General features: G+C 53.0%; 1 protein-coding gene across 5 annotated transcripts in view; it reads left to right on the plus strand.

Moving 5' to 3' along the window:
* Positions 1 to 24748, plus strand: part of LOC111528367 (pro-neuregulin-2, membrane-bound isoform) — a 197494-nt gene that overhangs the window by 158518 nt on the left and 14228 nt on the right. For 2 of the 5 annotated variants that reach the window (XM_023195049.2, XM_023195061.2), the window contains exons 3-5: positions 4509 to 4627; positions 13967 to 14087; positions 20184 to 20260. In XM_023195049.2, coding sequence (XP_023050817.1) covers positions 4509 to 4627; positions 13967 to 14087; positions 20184 to 20260 — 317 coding nt within the window. Of the gene's footprint in view, positions 1 to 4508; positions 4628 to 13966; positions 14088 to 20183; positions 20261 to 20635; positions 20695 to 24748 lie in introns of all 5 variants that reach the window. The other 3 variants (XM_023195051.2, XM_023195070.2, XM_023195078.1) reach the window with 2 other exon arrangements.

The following is a 24748-nucleotide window of genomic DNA, read 5'->3' on the forward strand; positions in this document are numbered from 1 at the left end:
AGTTCACTGCAAGCTCTGCCTCCTGGGTTTACGCCATTCTCCTGCCTCAGCCTCCTGAGTAGCTGGGACTACAGGTGCTCGCCACCTCACCCAGCTAGTTTTTTGTATTTTTTAGTAGAGACGGGGTTTCACCGTGTTAGCCAGGATGGTCTCGATCTCCTGACTTCGTGATCCGCCCGTCTCGGCCTCCCAAAGTGCTGGGATTACAGGCTTGAGCCACCGCGCCTGACCGGGCCTCACTCTTCTTTCTTCCCTTTCCAACTGTGGGTGACTTCACCTTCTTCTGTTGCTTTAAGAATCTGAGACCCCAAGTCTCCATCTCCAGACATGATGGCTTTTTCACCTGAGCTCCAGACCCATGCTGCCAGAGAGACACTAGATACCACGTCTGAGATGCCTCACAGACATTTCTGATTCTGAATGCCCAGTCTGGCCTTTCCCCCACCTGCTGTAGTCCTTCCTCTCCCTCCCGTGTTCCCCTCTCACTTGTGGCTCAACCAGACTCCCAGCTTCTCAACCCCTGGCCTCTTGTTGTCTGCCCAGGGGGTCGTGCCTCTTTCCCTGCCTGCACATTTCCCGTCTAGTCTCCCTCCTCTGTCCCACTCTTGGCCAGTCCTCACCTTTTCTGGACCACAGGCCCTCTGAGAATTCATTTCTGAATCTAACATATCTGTACTGAGTATCAACTATGTGCCAGGCAGTCTGCTAGAGGCTCAGGATATGTCAGTGAACAAAACAGACATGGTCCTTTCCTTCGTGAATCTCTAGTCTAGCTTCTACTATAGAATCTGGCAGAAGCCTCGGCCTTTTCTTCAGGGAAAAAAAAAATGTGACTTATGTACCCAGTTTGTTTGTAATTCTAGAGGTCCACAGAGTCACTGACCCCTGTGAGTGCCTGACGGGCAATGATCTTTCTAACAGGAATATCTATTCAATCATCCATTCAAGACAGAGCTTGAGAGCCTACTGCGTGCCAGGTACAGCCTTGGGGCTCTTCCGACTCCTCTTCCTGGCCTACAAGTCACTGCCCTGCAGTTTCCTGACACTGCTATACTCTCGGCCGCTGGTCTTTCCTTTCATGGCACTGGACTTGGGCCCAGGCTGTTCCCTATGCTGGCAGCTCTCCTCCCCTTGCTTGTCCCTGGCAAGGCTCTCCAAGGCCCAGCTTAACTGTCATCTCTCTGGGACACCTTCCTAAGCCCTCTAGGCAGCTCTCATTGTCTCCTCCCATGGTGCCTTAGACATGGCTTCATTGCTTTGTGAAGGGATCTGTCTCTCCTTCCAGCATGAGAGCCTCAAAGCCTGGATCCCTATACCCAGACACCAGCTTCTCCCCTATTGGGCCTGGCGGAGAGCTCTACACTGAGGACTAAACTGATGTGAATCTTGCAGGACTAGCCCTCCTCTCCTGGGTGTAGAGTCCCACTGGGACTGGGTAGGAGACCCTTTGGATGGTTCTAACCTTCTGAACCAGTTACTGTCCTGGTTAAGCCTCCGTTTCGTCTGAAGAATCCAGAAACAGAGCCTGGTCTTCTCCTCTTGGGTATTATGGACCCCTAAGAGTCTAAAGTGTGCCCCCTGCCCCCTACCTTTCAGGGCCCTGCCCCATTTGCTGCATCTGAAAACCTCCCTGTTCTCCCTGTCCTGCCCCTGGGCTCTCAGCAGTGACTTGTGAGTGGTGGAAGAGTGGGCCATGATAGAGAACTTCTGACTCCCTGCAACCAAGGTGCCCTCGGAGTGACTTAGAGAGAACGGCCACCTGCACACACTACCCATCCAACACTACACACCCCACCTAGTAGAGGGGCCAAGGGCAGCAGCAGGAGTCTGCTTTCTGGCAAAATGTTCTCTGTCCTGTCTGCCCAGACAACAGCTGACTCCCCTGCCTCCTGGCACTCTCCCTGCCCAGGCCGCACTCTGTCTGGGCATCTCTGTTGACCTGTAGAGACCCCTCCTCAGTGGGTGCTGTCTCTGTGCCCACTGCCCTGAAACGTCTCACCCAAGCCTTCCTGTGCCAGGAGCAAACTGCCCCCCAAGCCCTGGGCACAGGGCCTTCCCTGCAGAATCGCATGTTCCCTTGTTTATGAGGGGCAGGCTGGAACAGGCCCCTTTGAGCAGGCAGGGGGCGGGGGTAGGCACTGTGGAGGACACAGCTGCCCAGATCCTGTCCCTGCCAGCAGAGAACCAGCTGGGAAGGTGGGGGGGGCGTGGTCACCATCTCAGGGCAAACCTGGGTCAGCGCGTGATGGGGCACCAGGAGCAGAACACAGCACCTGGCCTGCCAGGGAGACAGGAGAGTCCTGAATCCTCAGGCTTCCACCTGGAGCTGGGAGTGAGGAAGGAGAAGGTGGTGACTCTAGTTCCTGCAGGGGCTGAGAAACCCTCAAAGCCCTGCCCCTCAGCCTGGACCCAGAACCCCATGTGCATCTCTGGGGCCGGCTTCCGTGAAACCATGAGACAGCTGCTAACCTAGGACACCTGCAGCAAGCCTCAGGGTCATTATCTTTGTCCCCTGCCTCTTTCTTGTTCCTCAGAGGGAAGGGGCACTCCCAGAGCCCTGTGCCTCCCTTCTCCAGGTCTCACATGCCTGCAAGTGGGGAATCCTTCCTTAGCGTCCTGCTACATATGATGCTGTAGAAGGGAAGCACCTGTGAATTCCAGAGTGGGTGACAAGGAGAGTCCCCTGTGCATCAACACCCCCACCCCCACCCCCGTACCCTCAGGCGATCCCCCTTCCCTGCTAATCTGGTGGGTGCACAGGGAAGTGAGAGAAGCCATACCCTGGGGGAAGCTGGAGTTTGTGGCATCTAATTTGGCTGGATCAGGGAAAGAGATGCTCTTAGTCAGAGGGGCCTCCAGGGCTCTCTTTAATGAAGGGAACAAACTATAATTGACAGAAGAGGGTTGTGGCCCGGCACCAGGCCAAGGAGACAGAGACCAGCTTGAGGCAGGAAGGATATGGAATAGTTAAGCAGCTGTCACCACAGCATCAGCAAGGACATCACCACAGCAATAGGGTCTATAGAAAAGACAACCTTGTAGCACCCTTGTTTGGAGGATCTGGGGGTAAGGATGCCTGGGAAGAGGCTCCCCATCAGAGGTGGAAACAGCCCAGGTAGGGACTGTGAGCCAGTTTGCATCTCCTTGACCCTGGCCCAGCCTCTCTGCTTGCCTCCCCTTGGCCTCCTTACCCCATCAGCTCCACAGCTCAGTTTTACATACCCTAGACTCAGGGCAATGAGGGCTCTACTGCCCTCCCTCGTGTTCCCCCACCTCTCCAACCCACTACACATAGGCTGGAAACCTGGCTTTTTAATTCAGCACTAAAAAGAGGAGGCAATCATACCATCTACAGAAATTACCATATTACTTCTTGCTTCCTCCTGGGGGCCAGGCTGGGGTCCCAGGCTTTATCCAGAGCTCGTGCTGGACCTTGGAGGCAGAGGAAGGGGTGAGGGCTGTGAACAGACCCTTGCAGAGCCTAAGCACCCTGGGGTAGGTGCAGGGAAACTCTGAGAAGGAAGGAGAGGTTTGACTGGGGCTTCAGAAAGAAGAGGGGTACCAGGGCCAGGTGCCCTGGAGTCACAGCACTGGGGGGATCCGCCCAGGCCTGGCCAAACAGTTCTCAGCACGCAGGGACTAGGTTCAAAGCTTCAGGGCTAGCCCCAGCTTTGGGTTCCCAGAGATAGCCCATGTCCTCATGAACTGCAGCTCCTGGCATACCTCCGCCTTTGCCTTGCCAAGTGCCCTCGGGCAAGTCAGGAAGTCCCTCTAGGACTCACTTTTCCCTTCTGTAAGAAGAGAACACCCAGGTTGGCCCTGAGGATCAAGTCCAGGATCTTTTTGTTCCCCAAGGTGTACAAGCCCCTGGCACACAGAAAGTGCTCAGTAAACATTTGTTGAATGAATGAATGAATGAATGAATGAATGAATGAATGAATGAAACAAAAACCCCTTGGAGAAGCCACAGAGTGCCCCTTAGTGGCAGGGCTGATTTTGAGAACAAGGGAGAGCCCCAGGTTTTGACGAGGAGTCTGGGCACCATCGCCATGGGCATCTGTCAGGACAGCCACCCTCCCAGGTATCTGAGAACAGGCCTTGCATACCCAGAATGACAGGTTGCCACTTCCCAGGAGAGGCGGAGGCAGCTGGGAATGAGGGAGGTGGCCATGTGACTTCCTATAGGGCCTGGCCTTACTCCCCCAGAAGAATGTTACAACAGTGGTCCAGCCCTAGAAAAGCGGATGTGAGGGATCATAGATTTAGAACCTGTGAGCAGCCACTAGTCCTGCCCTGTGTTGTCCTAAGGGCCCAGGGCTCCCTGCAGCTGCAGGGACTCCATGCCCCCACCTGGACTCCAGAAATCACTGGGCGGAGGGAATCTCCTTCCCATCTAAGCTGCAGGGCCACTGTGGCTGTGTGGAGAGAGACAACCGCTGGGTGACCGCTGGGGAGCCACAGCCGGCCCTGGCTCATGCCTCTCTCCCTCTTATCCCCTCCCTAACCAGAAAGAACTCACGACTACAGTTCAACAAGGTGAAGGTGGAGGACGCTGGGGAGTATGTCTGCGAGGCAGAGAACATCCTGGGGAAGGACACCGTCCGGGGCCGGCTTTACGTCAACAGCGGTAGGTGGGCCCCGACAGAGGGAAGGGTCCTAGAGGGGTTTGGCAGGGCAGGCCAGTGGCCCCCCAGCCCTTGGGGCCTGCATGTGATCCATCTCGCACTCAACTCCCCTCCCTCCTGCTGCTGCCATATCAAGCCCTAGATCTCAGCCGATTCAGAGAAATGCAGTCGAAGCATAAATGTTTAGCTTTGTTATCTGGGCCTGGAAGAGCCGCCAGCTCTCATTTTAAATACCCTGAAAACTAAATATTTTGAAATCAAGAGGTGGGGGTGGGGGGAAGGATATTTTTAGAAGGCAATTATAGGAGGCTGGGCTGCCAGGAGCGGGGCTGCAGGGAGAGGCAGGCCCGGGGCATGTGCAGGCTGACTGCCTATTGCCTGTTGCTTTGTTGGGCACCTGAGCGCAGGCAGCCATTTCCAAAGGGCCATGGGTGGGCAGCTTGGATGCCTAGGGCCCCTAGTGGCAGCCTCTGTTCAGGGACAGCAAACTCCTCCCCCACAGGCCATCCCCACTCCTTGAAGTCTTGCAAGGTCAGGACCTCATGGCACCTCTTACCTTCTCGTCTCTACAGTGGCAGACCCAGCCTCAGGGTAGAAGCTGCCTTCCTGCTGCACTGCCCTCTCAGGCCCTGGTTCTTTCCCTTGACTGGGGAAATTGCCTCTCCTCTCTGGCAAAACTGCCTGTCCTCAGGCAGTGCCCTCTCCACTCTAGCCTGAGTACCTTAAATCCCACAGATCACTCTCCTGCTCCCAGTACACACAGACTGAGTGTGCCATGTGGTTACCTATTTATTGGGGTTCACTTCGACTCCTGCTTATCACAGAATCTAATCCTATATCTGTCATTACCTGCCTCTATTTCCACCAGACAGTCTTCCAATATGTCCTAAACCCAGAATAGTCTAAAAGACGACTTGGAACACTCTCTGCCCTATGACCCCCAGACAAAAACCTAGTTCAGACTCTGTCTGTCCTGTCCTGGTGAGGGACATCCTATCTCCCAGGCCCTTGTGCTCCTTGGTCTCCCTCGCCACTGTGTCTAATAAGTCTGAGTCTCCATGGCCTTGCCATTCTTCTTTCTGGATCTTTCTCACGCCTGCCTCTTCTGCTCTAATTACACCTCAAGGGTAACCCCGGCTTGGGTTTCATCCCTAGTCACCTGAACCAGAGCAGCAGCCTCCTAAGGTGCTTTTATCCTGTCATGTTCCCCACCCCCATAGAACCACAGAATAGGGACTTTGTTCTCACCACCCTGGCCTAAAAGATCTTTCCAACCTAACTTCCATCAGTCCCCTGTCCATTCCATTCTTACTCTTGCTCCTGTGCCATCCTGACTCATAGGATGGGTTTCTCTCACTATGTGTTGAGTTTCTCTCACTATGTGTTGGCCTCATTCTTTCCTACTGTAAAATGGGCCTCTCTCATGTTTGGGGAGTGGGGTGGGAAGAGGAGGCCATGGCCTCATCTCTTCCTCCTTGACCATCCCAACCCACTGCAGCGTCTCTCCCAGGTAGGGCTCCACTCCTGGGCCACTCCTTGGCCAACCATGCTCTGATGGCATCTCTTGAATTCTAGCCTTTGATTAGCCTTCAACTCTCATGCTATTGCTGAACTTTCTCTGTGGGCGTGGCCACCCAGTGAATCTGTGAGCCTCAGGAGTGGGGAGAACAGGGAGGATGCTTTCTCCTGGAAGTTACAATCATAGCCAGTATTTATTGAGCCAAACTCCACGTTATCCCATGAATCCATACTCAAAGTCAGGATATATTTTATAAATAATGAGAAGCTCAGAGAGATTAAATATTTCACCCGAAGTCAAACACCTAGTTAATGATAGAGCTGTACAATGTAAAAGTAGTTGGCAAACACTTAGTCTCTGAGCTCTGTGGGGCTATGTCTAGTCTGTCTACCACCCTAGCCTCAGGGTCTAGCACAGCACCTGGCTCACAGTGGATGCCTGGTAAATATTATATAAGAGAACTTATAACCTGCTCCAAGGTCTTTACTGCCTCCTCTATGGCCCAGCCTTGGCATGATAGCAGGGAGGGTGTCTGAGCTCCTACTTCTCTCATCCTATCCCAAGTTTGGGAAAGTGGGCTGTATGTGGGATCTAGCACCTGCCACCTCTGCTATAGTGGTCAGACATTCTCAGATCCACTTTGGATCTGGGGCCTTCCCGTTTTATTAGTCAAGACTTTCTTGACTGGAACTAACTTAAACCTATCTTAAGGGATTTATTTATTGGCTTATAAAACTGGTAAGTTGGGAAGTGGAACTGGCCCCAGGTGTGACAGAATCTAAGAACTCAGAGGAAGGGTCCAAGAACTCATAGGATTGCTCAAGACAGTTTCTCTCACTATGTGCTGACCTCATTCTTTCCTTCTGTAAAATGGGCCTCTCTCATGTTTGGGGAGCGGGGTGGGAAGAGGAGGCCATGGCCTCAGACAGCTCCAGATCTACCCCATCCCAGCCCACCGCCTGGAGAAAAGAGATAGCTTTGTCTCTGTGTCCATAAGTACAGTCACAAGGATGGATTCTGATTGACCCTGCCAGGTCACGTGGCCCACTTGTCCAGTCACTGTGCTTGGAGGGTGGGGCCATCCTTGCCTGGCCTGTCTGTGTGTGCACAGGGGCTACTGAGAGACAGAGCACTGTGAGTAATGGCCTGGCCAGAACTCCATGGAAAAGCACTTCCCTAGAGGGGTGCTGTTAGCAGAGGAAGCAGGAATGGCTGCCATGCAGAAAACCACAGGAGTGCCCTCTCTCTTGCACAGGGCTTGGGGCCTGTGGCCAGAGGTGGTAAGACCCCTCAGATAAGCCGAAGTCCCGTCCCACACATGGAGTCCTGTCAGCCCTCAGCAGGCTGTGCTCTGATCAGTTTAGGAACCAGACAGTGGAGCCTTTGGGCTGGGCACTGAGGACATATCTGGAATCCTAGCTTCCCACAGCCTTCTTGCCTCTTGACTCTCCAGGGGAGCGGCAGGGCAGAGCAAGGGAAAGAGTTTGGAGATTTGGCCTCGTCCAAGCTCTATGTCATGCAACCCTGAGTAAGTCACTTCACCCCACCAGTCTTTGGTTTTCCCATTATGGGGCTGAACTGGATGATCTTTAAGCCCCTTCCCTCCAAAATCCTGGGATTCTGAGTTTCATGCTAAGGCTGACATCCTGTGCACCTAGCCAGTACACACACACACACACACACACACACACCACACCACTTCTGCTGCCATGTGCCGTCCATGGCAGGCAAGAGCCTACCCTTGATGTGGAGAGCTGAACAGGGCCACTGCTGGGGACCAGGAGGCCCCTGCTGGGGATGTTTTCCCAGGCAGAGATGCCCAGGCTCCTTGTTTATCCATGGAGCCCATGAGACCTGCAGCAACCACACCCTGTGGTCTGCCCCCTCTGACTCATCCCAGAGTGGGTTGGTTTGGCCCGCCCAGGCCAAAGGGAAACCAGGGCTACAGGGATGGGGCAGCCAGAAGAGGGCACGGGGAGGCCATGGGGGAACAGCAGGCTGCTCGGTGGGCATCACTTTGGCTCTTCGGTGGCTACTACTCTGTTCAAGTGGAGCCCAGAGCTCCTTCCACAAATCAGATTAGGCCTTCCTTATAGTCAGAGCTCTGCCAGCTCACAAAGAGACTCCCGCCTTCCTGAACTGGCGGGCAGGAGGAGTCGGCAGGAAGTTTGTGGTGCTAACACAATAGCTTGGTCCAACCCACTTCTGAGTTAGAGAAACAGATGTCTCATCGCAGGTGAAAGGGAGCTTGGGAATGTCCTGAGGTGACTGTACCAGCCCCTGATGTCAAGCTTTGCCCCAGAGGACAGGCAGGTTTGACCTGGGGTGTCATAGGACCATGGAAGCCCTGGAGAGGTCTCTGGGCCAGTCTCTTACCTGGAGTCTTGAAAAGGCTGGCTGTTTAAAAACACACATACATAGATGCACACTCATGTCAGTCATGCATTCAGCAAGCGCTATTCAACAAGATCTTGCTCAGAGCTCTGGGGAGTCACAGTCTTGGCCCTCAAGAAAGTCCCTCAAATGGCAGGAAACTAAAACCTGAACTCTAAAAGGTCTGCCTTTTCTAACAAACTGAGAGGAAGGTAGGCAATTTATCAAAGGGAAAGGGGCCTCGATAGATAAAGAGGCACTCAGCCCGAGTCTTGAAGGACAAGCAGAAGTTTTCTCCATGAGCAACGGTGAGAAGCAGCTGCAGTTGTGGGCAGCAGGGGACGCATCTCCACAGCGGTGGCTCCCACCCCGCCGCTGTCACTCTTCAGGGGCCCTGATAAAGTCACACCAAGACACTAACGGTTCATCAAAACTTCCTGGGCTTACCCCTCCGGGGTGCTTTTTTAAATTAATTTTTTGAGATATAATTTATATATCATAAAATTCACCTTTTAAAGTATACAATTCAGTGGTTTTTAGTATATTCACAAAGTTATATAACCGTCACCACTAATTTCAGGACATTTTTGTCACCCCCAAAAAAAATCCCGTGCCCTTTAGCAGCCACTCCCATTTCTCCCTCTCTCCAGCCCTGGCAACCACTAATGCTGGACATTTCATATAAATAGAATCATACAATATGTGGCCTTTTGTGACTGTCTTCTTATACTTAACATAATGTTTTCAAGGTTCACCATGTTGTAGCATGGATCAGTACTCCATTTCTTTTTATGGCTAAATACTATTTCACTGTGTAGACATACCACATTTTATTTATCCAGTCATAAGCTTGGATTCTTGGGTCATTTGGATTGTTTCCACACTTTGGCTGTTATGAATAATGCTGCTGTGGACATCTGGGCACAAGTTTTTGTGTGAGCATAGGTTTTCAATCTCTTGGGGAATACACCTAGGAGTGGAAATTCTGGAGCACATCATGAGCACATTTAATTTTTTAAGGAACTCCCAGACTGTTTTCCAAAGCAGCTGCACTATTTTACATTCCCATTAGCAATGCATATGGGTTCCAATTTCTCCACCTCCTCACCACCACATGTTATTATCCGTCTTTTTGATTCTTGCCATCCTAGTGAAAGTGGTATCTCAGAGTGTGTGCGTGTGTGTATGTTTTATAGAGATGGGGTCTTGCTACATTGCCCAGGCTGGTCTTGAACTCCTGGTCTCAAGTGATCTTCCTGCCTTGTCTCCCAAAAGTGCTAGGATTACAGGGGTGAGCCAGCCATGGGCTTAGCCTCATTGTGGCTTTGATTTTCATTCCTCTAAGGACCTTTCTGGAATATTTGCATTTAATAGGAGACAGTCCTTTAATCTACCAAAAAGATACCATTATCAGTCAAGGATGCCAGACTAATCCCTGCAATGGTAGCACAGGGCACTTTTTTCCCCCCAGAGAATAAGATGTTAATTTTCTCATTCATTCATTCAGTAAATATTTGTTAAGCACCTGTTATGTGCCAGGCACCATGCTAGACATTGGGGTTCAGGGTAAACATGTCAGACATGGCTCCTGCGCAAATGGAGCTTACATTCTAGTGAAGGAACTAAGCATTAGACAGCAAACAGTTGGCTGGGCATGGTGGCACAAGCCTGTAATCCCAGCATTTTGTGAGGCTGAGGCAGGTGGATGATGAGGTCAGGAGATCGAGACCATCCTGGCCAACAATGTGAAACCCCATCTCTACTAAAAAATACAAAAATTAGCTGGGCATGGTGGCATGTGCCTGTAATCCCAGCTACTTGGGAGGCTGGGGCAGGAGAATTGCTTGAACCCGGGAGGCAGAGGTTGCAGTGAGCTGAGATTGTACCATTGCACTCCAGCCTGGGCGACAGAGCAAGACTCTGTCTTGGGGGAGAGAAAAGCAAACAGTTGCACACCTAGTCATGTAATTATGTTAGAATAACTATAAACAAAAGTATATGAAGCTAAGAGAGGGAATAAGGGGGAACCTGACCAGCTTAAGAAGTCAGGTGAGGCCTCCCTGAGACACTTGTTGTATTTTGAACATCCTGGGCAGGAGAGTAGTTGGCTTATTAGAGGAACAGAGCTATGACTAGTGTAGTCTGAAACATACTGAAGGAGAAAGATGGGAGATGAAGTGGGAGAGGTGGTGAAGCCCAAATAAGACCTGGGAAGAAGCTGGGGGCTTTATTCTGAGTGCTAATGGAAGCCACGGGAGAGCTTTGATAATAGAAAAGATTGACACAATTTACATATTTTAAAGACCACTGTGGCTGTTGCAAAGTAAAGGAGATGAAGGCAAGAGTGAAGGCAGAAAGACCAGAGAGGAAGCTATTGTGGTCATCAAAGAAAGAGACAATGGTGGCCTGGACTAGGGGAGGAGGTAGCGAAACATGGATGGAGTCTCTTGAGGAAGTGGAAATGGCAACCCTTGGCGATAGATGGCTATAGGGGAATAAAGGAGGATGAAGTCAAAGATGCTCTCTAGCTCTTTGGTTTGTGCCATTTGGTCACTGAGATAGGGAAGACTGGGGAAGAAGGTGGGTAGGGCAGATGGTGCAGAGCCCAGTTTTGGACTTGTTGAGTTTGGGGTGCTGTGAGTCATCCCCGTGGAGGTGTAAAGGGAGAGTCCGTGTCATCTTCACTTCTCTAAACACGGGCGACCATAGTGAGAGATACGGATACACTGACAAGGGGGGTGTAACCACGTTGCCTCAGGAGCCCACGCGTGCTAGAACAGTGTAACTACGCCACAGCATGAGCGCAGCCCTTCCATGTGGAAATCTCCATGGAGTGTGGCTTCGCCACTGGCAGAGTTGGGCTGCAGTGTCTTGGGAAGGCCCTGCCGTTACAGAGGAGTGGCCTTTCTGAGGTGGAAACACCCACGGTCACTTTTTCCCCACACCCTCTGTGACTGGCTCCCCAGCTGTCTTCCCTTTTTACCTTCCCGGGGCCCCAGCCTCGTCCCCATGACAACATGATGCTGGCAGCCCAGGCTCAATGCACCCGGCTGGGGAGGCCCCATCTTTCCTCAGGAGTTGTCCTTGTCCTCTCAAGGCCCCGATGAGCACAGACATATATGTGTGAGAAGCCCAAGTGTGCAACTGTGGCCCCGGCCACCCCAGTATCCTCCCTGCTGTCCACTGCTCACTCGGCTGGGGTGAAACAATGGGCACAGCAATGGGCAGTCTGTGCCACCCACAACTGCAGAGGGCGCCAGGCAGAGCCTGGCAGATCCAGACTGAGATTTCTCTGGCTTAGCCAAGGCCCACAGGAGGGCCCAGGCCTGCAGTCCTCACAGCGCTTGCGTTCGTCTGCTTATGTCAAGCCTGGGTGCTGATGGGGAGGATGTACAGCCAAGGGCTAGGAGTCCTGAGGCTCTGTTGCAACACACACTGCACTCTGGCCAGACATTCGCTGCCTTCTGTCTCTTCATCCTCTTGTGCCATGTAAATGAAGAGCAGGACAACCTCGAGGCTTCTCCCAGCAAGGGGATTTTACAACTGGCAGGCGTGGTCACCTCAGCTGTTTCTCTTCTCTGTCCCTTTCTTAGTTCCCTGGGTCTCACTGACCCAGAAGTGGGGCAAAGATCAGCAGGAGGTCTCCAGTTCCAGCCAGCACGTGGGTTCCAGCTGGGTCTGGGGTTGAGCCGAGGAGGGAGACCTCAGCAGGGGTGGGGCTCCGGGATGCCAGCTCAGCAGCAGGCATGATGTGGAGGGGACGGTGAAGCCGGCCCTGCCCGCTGGATTTTATCAGCGTGCTCCTCAGACATATACAGAGGCAGAGCTGTGTATACACTCCTGGCCCCCCGCGCTCCATCCGTCTCCCCACATGTCTAAACACTGAGGGCGCCGAGTGCCTGCCCTCCTCTTCCTCCTCTCACTTTCACCCCCATTACTGAGGTGAGTGAGAGAGACCCAGTACCCCTGAGGAGACAGGGCCAGCTGGGGTAGCTTGGGCCATTTCATTCAGGAGGCCACTGCTGGGCTGGGTGAGAGCGAGAGGCCCTCAGAGGCCCTGGGAGCTGAGGGGAGCAGGACCTGCTTCTGGCTGTCCAGTCTGGATTGGACAGGGCATTATCTAAAACTGATGTTTGGGGCAAGAATGTTCACTTGAAGCCAGCGTTCTGGATGCCATTCCCTGATGAGGAGCAGAGCTTCAGTGGTGTTCATTTCTCAAATGAGTCCAGTCCATCGGACGTGCAGTCTGCGCTAGCAGCCTTAAGGCCCAGCCTTGCTCTCCCTCAGTTTCGCATATCAGCTGCCTGCTTCCCTTTCCCCAGCCCTGTCTCCTCCCCAACAACTTGAAACCCATGATATATGGCTGGGGCTGTCCGAGACCTGGAGGCTCCCTCTAGGGGCAACAGCTGATGAGGTCGGGGAGGAGGGGGCTGTCTGGGGTGGGGAGATATGGAGAAGACCCCAGATGCTTATGGAGATGGGGCATAGTAGCCTTTGAAGCATTTCTGGGAGGTTTGGAGCTAGCCTAGCCCTTGAAGAAGGGGAAGAGAGTAGAAGCTAGGGTTCCTCCTACCTCCAACATCTCTCCAGATCTTAGAAAATGACCGTGTCCTGGCCGGGCGCGGTGGCTCAAGCCTGTAATCCCAGCACTTTGGGAGGCCGAGACGGGCGGATCACGAGGTCAGGAGATTGAGACCATCCTGGCTAACACGGTGAAACCCCGTTTCTACTACAAAATACAAAAAAAAAAAACTAGCCGGGCGAGGTGGCGGGCGCCTGTAGTCCCAGCTACTCAGGAGGCTGAGGCAGGAGAATGGCGTAAACCCAGGAGGCGGAGCTTGCAGTGAGCTGAGATCCAGCTACTGCACTCCAGCCTGGGCGACAGAGCGAGACTCCGTCTCAAAAAAAAAAAAAAAGAAAAGAAAATGACCGTGTCCTGAAGGTGCCATCCCCTGAAGGCCCAGCTCCCTTCCAGCCACTCCCTGGTCCACCATGAGAGCCCAAGCCATGCAGGCGGGTGTAGGTGTCTCTTCCCTGCACTGCCTCCTATGTTTGTTCACCACATGAGACATCAGCATCTCAACCACCTGCAGGGGAGCCCCCGGAAAGCCAGGCAGGGAAGGGGAGAAGTGGGCCCTTATTCAACAGAGGAAGCAGTTCCTGCTCTCATCTCACCTTGCTCCCCCCACAAAAGAATGAAAATCTTCCTGGCCTTTGGAAGTTTGCCTAGAGCTTGGATGCAAGGTTGCACTGGGCATACGGGCAGAGCTCATGGTGGCCTCTCCTTTGCCTTATTGGTGACTAGAAAGGACCACCAGACCTCCCCTCCCTGGTCATTCCTGCAGCCTCTGGTCATCTTCCAGTTTTGAGATGGGGCATGAAGGAGATGATTCCTAGGACCTAGAGATGGTCTCAGTGGGTCACTGGCACATGTCTCTCATACCCTCAGTGAGCACCACCATCTCATCCTGGTCGGGGCACGCCCGGAAGTGCAACGAGACAGCCAAGTCCTATTGCGTCAATGGAGGCGTCTGCTACTACATTGAGGGCATCAACCAGCTCTCCTGCAAGTAAGTGACCAGTAGGGGTGGGCTTGGGGGCAAGAGCAGGGTAGGAGATGCTGGGTCAGAAGTGGAGGGCTCTAGTAAAAGAGGGTTCCAAGCCACTGACAAGAGGTCCCCAAGGGGTGTAGACAGGAAGCTTTGCCCTACTTCCTAGCCCTTTCCTGGAGTATAAGGAGATATAAGCTCTAAGGGGCACAGGGGCTTGTGCAGTCCCCATTTCCCAGGCCCCTACCCACCCCATCTCCTGATGTTTACCCTTTCACCAACACCCTTTAGGGAGATGGGGATGCTAGTCTATGCCCTAGGCACTGCGCAATGGGTTTTTCTCTCTCTCTCTGTCTCTCTTTCTCTCTCTCTCTGCCTCCCTCAGTCCCTCTTTCTCCCCATCTTTTCCTCCCCATCTCTCAGCAACTCTCCAAACTTTGTTCTTAATGAACGTTTCCCAGGCTGCATCTTCCCCAGTAGCGAGGAGCCTGGTGGGGCCAGGCAGAGCACAGGTTCCAGAGCCCTTTGCTCCTGTAGTCTTGAGGGTAGAAGAGGGGTTCTGCCCAGAACCTAGTACTGACCTCAGGATCTGGCTGCCCTTCTGCCCTACAGGACCCCATTGTACAAAGATGCCCTGGGTGCTGCCTGTGCCCCTTCAGCCCCTAGCCCCCACTCCATGGGATGTGGGGATACCAGCAAGGACACCACTCTAGGTATGATCCAATGGGGGAGGTCAGGGTGGAGGAGAGGCTCAGGCTGGGGCCTCTCAGCCTCCCCAGGGGCCAGAGCCTGCTCACCAACCAGGCAGGGTGGCCCCAGCAGGAACTCCAAGGAGCTCAGAACCACCCACTCCCCATAGCAAACAGGGCAGGTGGGAGAGAGGCTGTCAGGGGGGCTTGTTCAGGCCCAGCCAGATCTTTTGGGCAGCTGGGCCTACAGTGCCCCCTGGACAGATTCTCTGGTGAGTGTGTGAGGAGGGGAGGGGAGCTTGATGAGGGCAGCACAGACTCCGGACAGATCTAGAGGAGAAGTGGGAGGGGGGCCTAGTTAATAACTTCAGTGTTTCAAAGCAGCCCAAGACTAGAGCCCTGGAAAGGTGCTAAAACTGCCCCATTCCCATGGCATCTGGGCAAAGGCCACCAAAACTTTGATGGGGATTCAAAGAGAGATGTTTGACCTTCCGCCAGGCAAGGTCAGACTCAGCACTTCTCAGCTCCCATGCCTCTGATCTCCCGCTCCAGATCCACAGCCCCCTTCCTGGACACACCCTTGCCCGGGAATGTGAGCCTGGTCTGAGGAGGCCAGGACTTTTCAAGACCCCTCCACCTAACAACATGGTAATGAGGGGCCGCACCTCCTTTATGCTCACCTCAGTGCTGGGTGACCCGGCCCGCACTGCCAGGCAGAACCATGGCTCTTGCCCCAGCTGGCCTCCTCACCTGACTTCCTCCCTGGCCCTACCCTGCCCCTGCTGCCACCTCCTTCCCACCCTCCCCGAATCTTAGGGGGAGAGTCCCAATAGCAACAGGCCCTCTAGGGAAGTTCTCAATGCAGACTCAGCCCCTCATCCTTCCCTGCCTCCTGCCTCTAGGAGGCTGCCATGTTAGTATGACAGACCCTAGGGAACATTCTAGCTGTGAAAGTTGATCAGAGTTCTTTGGAACAGATCTACTAGAAATTCATCAGGGTCCTGGAATACCTCACAGGGGTGACCCAGCCCTGTATCCCCCTTTCCTTGTCTCCCGCATCCCTGTGACATATACACTAGGTAGGTCTCTTCTCTTCCCTAGCCCCTTGGACCCCGAACCTTGAAGGGATCCAGCACTGTCACTGAAATCAGCCCTCGTCCAGGCAGGGAAGGTTCTGGCCCCTCAGGACAGGTGCCAGGGCTGAGGAGGGCCATGGGGGCCAGGGCTCCAGTGCTAGAGTTCGGTGTGGGCAAAGGAATGGTGAGATATATGGGCTCCAGGAGGGCCCTGCCAGCAAGGTTGCACCCCTAGGACCTCTGAGTCCTGCCCAGCTAAATCTGAGAGGAGCAGAGGAAAGAGCCTGAGCCATTGTGAAGATGATGCCCTGTTCCCCTCCCCACCAGGGAAGGGAAGCTGCACTGCTTAGAACTTGGTACCCAGAGCCACTACCTCCCCATCTCAGCCTCCCCTGGTTCCAGTCAAGGTTCCTGGAACCAACTTGCCTGACTCCCTTTGTTAGCCCTCGGGGGAGAGGGCATCCCTAGTGGAGATGCGGTCAGAACGGCAGGTCCTCATAGCTGTGCTGGAGAAGGGCAGGGGGGGGGGGGGCAGGGCAGAGCCCAGAGGCCATTCTGGGGGTGGACGAGCTGCGGGGGAAGGGGGGCAGGCCTCTTGGGGTTCCTGATGACACCTGAATGGAATAAAAAGGAAAGAATTTAGGAAACGGAACTCACGTCTTACCATTTGTGCTGTTTGTTTACTTTTTATTTTGATTTTTTTGCATTTCCGCTTAGCTTGGATAATGAAACTACACTGGTCAGTTTCATTCCAGTTTCTATAAAAATCAGTTTTCCTTCCTGGTTTTCTTACACTTGTTGTTGTGTATTGGTTCAGAGCCCTGCAGGGAGTGTTGGAAAGCAGGCACACTCCGTCCCTCCTGTTTTTCTGGAATTCAGTGCCAAAAGAAACAGTGTCACTGATACTGAATTTTGTTTTAAAAAAAGACAACGTAGGGGGATTTGAAAATGGGAGTCCAAATCAAGGTGACTGTCCCCTGTCTGGGCCAGACAGGGGCCTCTGTAGTCCCTCTTGCTGCTTTCTCCTCTTCTCTCCGTGTGTTTGTAGAGCACGGTTGGTGCGTGACTCTTGGGGACTGGTTCAGGGGATGATGACAGAACAAGACTCTTTCCAGCCCTGTGCACATACCAGTGGCATGCCTCCCCTTCCCATCAGCTCATCCTCCTCATCCCTCTGCCCCTACCCCGCCCATGTCCGGGTGATTCCCCATCCCACCCCCATCTGCCTGCTCATCCTCGCCACATCTTCACCCGTCTCATGAATTCACAGGCCCTTCACTCCCTCCAGTGCCCGGGGCACACTGCCATCCTTCATCCACCCCCTCCCCCGGGTGAGGGCAGCACACATGGCATTATCCCCAGGCTACCAAAAGGTGAAACTGAAGCCCGGGAGGTGGGGTGGGAAAAGGGGAAGGCAGAGGTCCTGACTTCTCTGTCACCCCAGATGCAGCCCATGGGCTCTCCTCTCTGCCCCTCTCTCACCCTGCTCTTCTCCAGCCCTGGGGACAGACCTTCCCAGAGTCATAGCCGATGACCTGGTGGGAAAGGCTGGGAAGGCTGTTACCTGCTGCTCCTTCTAATCTGTCCTCTGTGCCCCCTGAAAATCAGAGGGTCAATCCCATTTTCAGTGGGAACCACCAACCACCACCCAACCCCCAGTGCTGAGTTCAGACTCCTATCCTGGTTGATAGGCTAATGTACCCCATACTCTCTTACCCTGGTATTAGGTGCAGGTTAGAGAGGCCGTAGGCCCAGCTCGCCCCCAAAGCCTTCTCTAGGGAAGCCCCAGCCTCCTGAATGTGACTCATCCTCAGCAAACAGGACTAAGGAGAAAAATAGGAGTGTCCTGATGGAGCTAGCGCCCCAAAAAACAGCAGTAGCTGTCAGCCTTCCACCACCCCTCACTGTGCCCCTCCCCAGTGCCTTTTGCTTTGTTCAGCCAGTGGGGAGCACATTTTCTCAAGGAAGGAAGGTTAGGACCATAATGTTGTGCAACTCAGCGGCCATGAAAGATGTAAGGATGTAGTCAGCATAGTCCAGGCTGGGTGTGAGATAAGGGCCACAGGGATGTATGGAGTTATCGTTGGTCTCCAAGGGTCTTAGGACAGCAGGCCTGCTTGTCAGCAATGGAAATAAATTTCCCCTTGCCCCTCCTGCCCCTGTACTCCCCCACTCTCTCTCTATCACACACACACACACACACACACACACACACACACAGGTTTCCCTGCCTCCAAGAGCTAGGCTGATCTCAGACACTGGACACAGACACATCTATCTCTTTCTTGTTCCTTTGTGGAACCCAAGAGTCATTTTGGCAACTTCCTAGGTCTTCATCCTCCACTCCCAAAGGCACTTACATTTGAAAATCACTTCTACCCCTCTAGTCCCCATCACAAGTGTTCATCAGTTTCCAAGAGCTGAGCCTGGCTGGAGCTTGTTGGGAAGCCTTAGCCACTATCTCCATTTTCCTGATCTGGGATGAATAGGGACAAGGGCCAGGGATCAGAGAAGGATGTGTTGACAAGGGAGCTGATGGCAGTCTCCTCCTCCAAGCCACCCTGTTCAACAAGATGAGCATGCACCCTCTCCCCACCCGTGCCACTTTCCTGACACACTTCCCAGCCCTCCACCACCCCCTGATTAGCCAGGCATAGCTGCACACACACTCCTACCGCTACAGGACAAACATCCTGCCTCCCCTGGGGGAGACGCCATCAAGGCCCAAAGAAACTCTAGCCCTCTGCTCACCCACCACTCCCATTCCCCACTCCTCCAGATTTGAGGTCACGGGATGTTCATGAGTATCTGTCACAACCAATAGCTACCACTTACTGTAAGCCTAAGTGGCTTCCTGACGGTTGCCATATGCTGCAATGCTAAGAAGTAGAGTACACCTGCCTCTTGAGGAAGTTTACATTGATTAATTTTGAACGGTAGCCTATTATTGAGGGGGACACTGGTGATGAACTTAGCTACTTTCCTAAGGAAGAAGATACAGAGGCAATATAGACCCATGTCTGAGTAGGGATGTGGGGAAGGGGTCCAGCCCTGCCTGTAAGCTTCTCCTTAGGTATCTAGCCTTGCTGGGGTTCAGAAGAGAGTACAGGGGTGGGAATGTCCTCCAGAAATCTGCAAGACTTCTGCAAGAAATCTGAGATTCGCTTGAGGAGAGGGGTGGCAGCCAGAAAGCAGAAGAACGTGTACCTTGGGGGTAGGGACAAGGTCAGGGAGATTGAGCGGGTGTTGCTTTAGAGCTGTAAGCAAGGCAAGATCGGAGAATGAGATCCAGGGCAGGGCCAGGCAGTGATGGAGAAACAGGTCATGGGAAAATGGAAGAGTTTCGCAGGCTGGCTGCCGCTAGGACCTTGAGGTGGACCAGGCTTCCAGGGTCCCCCAGTGAGCCTGCTCCAATCCCTTTTGTGGTCCTTGCTACCTGAGGCCAGATTCCCTGCACCTGGTATCAGGAAGGCCCACTTTGGGATGCTGATAATTCCAACTCCTCCCCAACTTCCCATTTCCCTACTAAGCTTTCCCCATGTACATTGCACTGGGGCAGCCTTCTCCAAACCATGTTCCACAAGGGTTCCTCAAAAAACAATATCCATGGTGAAATAGATTTGAAACACAAATAAATTTGAGAACTTACATGGAAAGTTCAGCTGTTTCCTCCTATGAAACTTTCATAGTCTTTCATAGGTGAAGGTACACTGCAACTCTACAGGGCACCCTGAGAATGTATTTCCTACACTGATTTGGCCACAGAACTCTCTTTGAAAGAACAGATAAAATATCCCCTAGGTCACCTTTGTCATAGACATACACAGCAGTCTGGGAACAGCATTCCCAAGTTATTTGAGTTTTCTGGGGGCTGTTTCTTGGAGGAGAAAACCTGCCCAGGGCCCAGGAGAGAATCCTTCAGTCGGTCCTGGGAGGAGTAGCTCCCAAGAACTTGGTGTTCCTTAAGGCTCCCAGATCCCTGCCAGCTGACTGACTGCCTGGCACCAAGAGGCCACAGTTCTTGCTTCATGGGGCAACAGGCAGGTAAGAAGGAAAGTCTCAATGACCAGTAGGACAACTTCCCATCTTCCCTCACCCCACTTACCTAAATCATCCTCCCTCCGACCCACCCCACCTTCCCCACCACCCATGGAGCCACATCTATTAGACAGATTTTTGAGGAGATTTCAGAGCCCTCCACCCAGCCCTGACTCCAGTCCCTTCAGCTACAAGTATGACCCCAAGTGCCTGACTTGGTTTTTCTCATTCATCACTGTGCACTTTGATTTCTAACCTTAGCCTCGCGGATGATGCCAGTTTGTTCTGTGATTTTTCCCCTTTTCCTTCTCCAGATGTCCAAATGGATTCTTCGGACAGAGATGTTTGGAGAAACTGCCTTTGCGATTGTACATGCCAGATCCTAAGCAAAGTATGTTTGAAGATACAAACACAAGTCCCTGCTCCTTAGAAAGCTTCCGGGTGCAGTCCCCCCAATGTAGGGCATAGGGCCAGGGGTGTTGGTTGTTTTGATCTTTGGCTGTTTTGTTTTGTTTCTCTTTTCTTTTTTGTATTTTGGTTTGTTAGTTCTTTTCGTTTTGTTTTGTTTTGCTTTGTTTTCATTTTTGGCCTAATCCTTGGGTTTAAAGTTCAGGGCTGCAGGTAAGGGGCAGAGTGGCAAGGCCAATACAAATGGTAACGGTGGCAAGGAACCCAGCTGGCATTGGCAGGAGCCCGTGCCGGGGTGTTGCAATGCCTGTGTCTTGCTATCCTGGCTCTCTCTTTCTGGTTTTCTTTCTTTTGGTAGGTGTCCTGTGGGATACACCGGGGACAGGTGTCAGCAGTTCGCAATGGTCAACTTCTCCAGTATGTCTCTTTCTTCTATTTCTTCTCTTCCCTGGTGACTGACAGTCTCCCCCTGGGGAGGGATGGGGCCTTGTTTAGCAAGACTACGGGGAAATGCAGAGGGTGTCCTGCGCTCCTTAGAGGAGACAGAAACGCCCCCTGGCACCCCCACCTCCACATGTGGACTGTACCTCCTGGGCACAGTAATGCCAAGTTCTCTCTGAAGCAGCCAGGGCCACACCCAGGCCTCCTCCCGACTTCTGGGGTCAGGCAGCCTGGCCAGAATGGGAGGAAGCACTTGCAGAACCCTCCCCTGCCTCCGAAGGCTGCCTGAGGGTACCGATGGGGCTGGCAGTGAGTGCGTGCGTGTGTATGCCTGTGTGTTTGAGAGAGAAAAAAAGTTCTCAGAAAGCCCATCTTCCAGTCTGGCCAGAGTTTGTTTGTTTGTTTGTTTTGGGGGTTTGGAAATGGGGTAGGGGAAAGGAAGAGGAATTAAGGGAGAGCAGGATCCAGGGCAATGGTTTCCATGAATACCAAAGATATTTATGTGGCTACAGGATGGTGGGAGAGGGGGCAGGGGTTCGTGCTGGAGATGCTAAAAAGTTGAGGAAATGAGGAATTGAGGGGTAACTGGTGACTCCAGCACCTCTGTGGTCTGAATCTTCCCATCTAGGATTTTATTCCCTTCCTTTCTTCAACTTCTGAGGTTGGAGCTTTCGCTTTTGCCAAGAAAAAAAAAAAGAAAAGAAAAGGAAGGAAGGAAGAAAAGTGAGCCCCGAGGCCCAAGGGACCCAGCCATAATTATGGAGTGTGTTTTTTTTTTTTTTTTTTTTTTTTGGGGGGGGGGGGCCTAAGAGCAGTTCCTTCCAGCACCACCAGGTGGGGGTGGAGCAGAATGAAAAGCCTCTGGCCGGCCATCGATTCTGCTTGAGGACCAGGGGTCCGCTGGCTTGCAAGGCCTGTCCCCAGTCACCCATCCCATCCTGCAGAGCAGGCTAGGCCACTGCTTGCCACCACCCCCCGCCCGCCACCTCCTCTTCTCCAGGGAGGACAGCTGGGCCCAAAGAGGAGTGTGGAGCCGAGTGTCCATATGGCACTGGATACTGGGAGGTAGAACTCTGGGAGGTGCTGAAGGTGGGATCCAGGGGACCATGTAGGTAGCCCTTGGAGAAAAGGGGTTTGGGGATTTAGGTCTCAGGGTGGAGAAATGATCCTTCCCAGTCCTCCTCAGACCACAGCACAAAAGGTCAGCAAGTCACTCCCCACCCCAACCCCAAAGGGGCATAGGGACCCCTGGGGGATGGGAGCTGCTTGGCCCAGATGGTCAACTATCTTAATAGAGTGTGAGAGGCCAAGGAGGAAGGGCAGAGCCTGTGGGCAGGACATGTGGCCCAACAGAACTCTCTAGAACGCAGGCTCTGCAATTATTTCAGAGTCATACCCAGCCCTGAGTGCAGGACTGTAGAGCAGGAGGGGCCTCAGGAGAAGGCAGAGCCCAGGCAGAGCTGGGGGCCAGGTGAGAGAGACAGTGGGGCAATATTCCTCTTGGCAGAGAGCGTCCCAGGCTTGTGGGACTATTCTGGACGGGGAGTCCCAGCCTGTCCTGAATCAGAGCAGCCGAGCCTCCGGAACCCGGGCCGCTATCCAAGGCCTCTCTGCCAGCTGCGCTGCTTCAGCTTTCAGCCTAAATCTGCTAGGAAGGTCAGCAGGGTCCCAGGAGCCCAGAAAAGAGCCTGCAAAGGCAGTCCAGGCCCTTCTGCCTAGTGTGTTCAGTAGCTTGACTGTTACCTTTTCATAAAGGATTTATGCTCTTCAAGCACTTTCCCAGAGAGCACTTCATGTACTGCTCTAGCAGATAATTACTGAACAGGTAGTGTAAAGTGCTGGCTTAAGTGTTCAGGCTTCGGATTCAAAGAGACCTCAGTAAAAATGCCAGCTGCTGAGCTTACTAGCTCTGGGGTCTCTTTAACTTCTCAATTTGTTTTCTCATCTGTAAAATGGGGATGATGACATCGATGCCTGTGGGGTTACTGTGAGGATGAAATGAACTGCTGCATATGAGGGGCTTAGCAGAGAGCCTGCCATTGTGATTGGAGTGCAATTTAGTACCTCTCCCAGCTACAGCTGGTATGGGGGTGGTGGGCAGCATCAGGCCCCTAGAGGCTGACTCCCAGCACATCCTGAGCAAAGTGTCCAACCTTCACACCCTGCCCAGATAGCATCTAGACCAGGTTATCTTTTGCAGAGATCAAGGAAAGAGCCTGTGACTGCAATAGCACATTGAAGCTTCTCTTTCTTCCACAAACAGCCCCTCCGCTCCCCATAGGTCAAAGCTTGTCCATCTTTATGTCCCCATGTAAAAGAGCACACATACTCGTGCACACAAGCACAAACGTGTGAGCACGGGCTCATACATCCACACACAATCATGTTATTACACACCTGCACACATGCACAAACCCATGAGCATGTGCTCACACCTGCACGCACCTGTGCAAACACAGGAGCTCATGCTCACATCTGAACACACATCTGCCTCCTTGTCCAGGCACCCTATGACTGTATGTCATGGGACATGTCCAGGATGAAGAATTTGCATATTGTCTGGTAAGCACAGCCCTGTCAGGAGTCCAGCATCAGGTTGCCATGGTTACTGGTCAATATGCAAATTTCTGGTTAATAGGACCTTCCTGTGACTCAGTGGTGCCACTCCACCCTCACTGAGTGGCAGCCAATGAACATAATGAGTGGGAAGGTCTTCTCTTTGCTGGGGCGGACACAGCCATAGGCCCCTCATGTTCCATCCCACGCTTCCCAGTGAGAAAGCTGCCTACCCAGTGACTGGCCAAGCCCTCAGTGACCCCACCAATCATGCCAGCCACCACTCTAAACAATACTGGCCTTTGACTCAAACAGGAGGCCAGCTAGGAGCCCTAGAAGCTGCAGCTGCTACTATTCGGTTCCCAGAGGAGTGACACAGAAGAAAACACTTAAAGAGCTTTGGGAGCCCTGCTCACTTCTCCAGATGGTCATTGTCCTCAGCAATACCCGGCCAGGCCTGCCCAGAAACTCAGTGGGCAGGAAAGCCATCGCTTAGCACCAAGGGACCAAAGGATCTGGCCTCCAGTCTCCCTTCTGCCTCCTAATTTGCTGTGTGACCTTGGGAAAGTGTCCTAGCATCACTGGGCCTCAGCTGCCTCATCTAATACAACAACCTCGTCGGAAAGTGGGGCCCAGACCAGCTCTATGAACCCAATCCTCTTTGCATCCCAGGTGTTGTGGTCAACCTGGGCTATTCTCTTAGGGCAGCAGGGCTAGACATCCAAATAATGTGAGCTTTGCAGCTGCCTGAAGGGTCCCTGGGCCACAGCATTAACTACTCAGTGAGAGGTGCACCAGGGTTCTTTGAGAATTGTCAAGTTTGTGCTGTTCTACTCAGCACGCCTGACCAGCCCTGGGACACCCTGGAAAGGAGTGGACAAACTATACTTAGGGCAACTTTTTCCTGCCTCCAAGCAGTCAGAGTGGGACTGCAAAGAAACCAAAACGTCCAGGTCACTCCCCAACCTGGGATTTAATAGCTGTACAAGAAGGGCTTGTGTCTGGAAGGGCTAGGAGTAATGAATGCTTCATTGGTGTGGTCTCTGCATGGAACTGGGGGGTTGAAGCCCCAGGATCTTCCTCCAGGTTCTTTAGTCAGAGCCATCACAGTCCCTGGCTCGGAGCCACCCTGCTCTCCCGCCCTTTTCCAAATGCAGAACCCTCTGGAATCCCTATCAGGAAGTAGACGAGAGGTCCAGGGATGGATAATGCGTAGGACTTCCTGCAGATTGCCACATGCTCGCCTTCCTCCAAGGCAGATGACAATATCAGACACAGTGTCACACCCTCCCTGGATCTAATGGAGCTGACTGTGCACCTGGGGAAGCCAGAGAGTAAGCAGATCCAGGCTAGGAGGAGCGGGGCCCTGCATGCATGCTGAGCTCATGCCTTCCAGGCTTGTTCACATCTTCCTCTAGCTGTGTGCAAGCACTTTGGACAGACAAGGAAACAGGGATTATGGCTTACCCATATC

The sequence above is a fragment of the Piliocolobus tephrosceles genome, chromosome 4 (genome assembly GCF_002776525.5).
Source record: "Piliocolobus tephrosceles isolate RC106 chromosome 4, ASM277652v3, whole genome shotgun sequence".
Lineage (NCBI taxonomy): Eukaryota > Metazoa > Chordata > Mammalia > Primates > Cercopithecidae > Piliocolobus > Piliocolobus tephrosceles.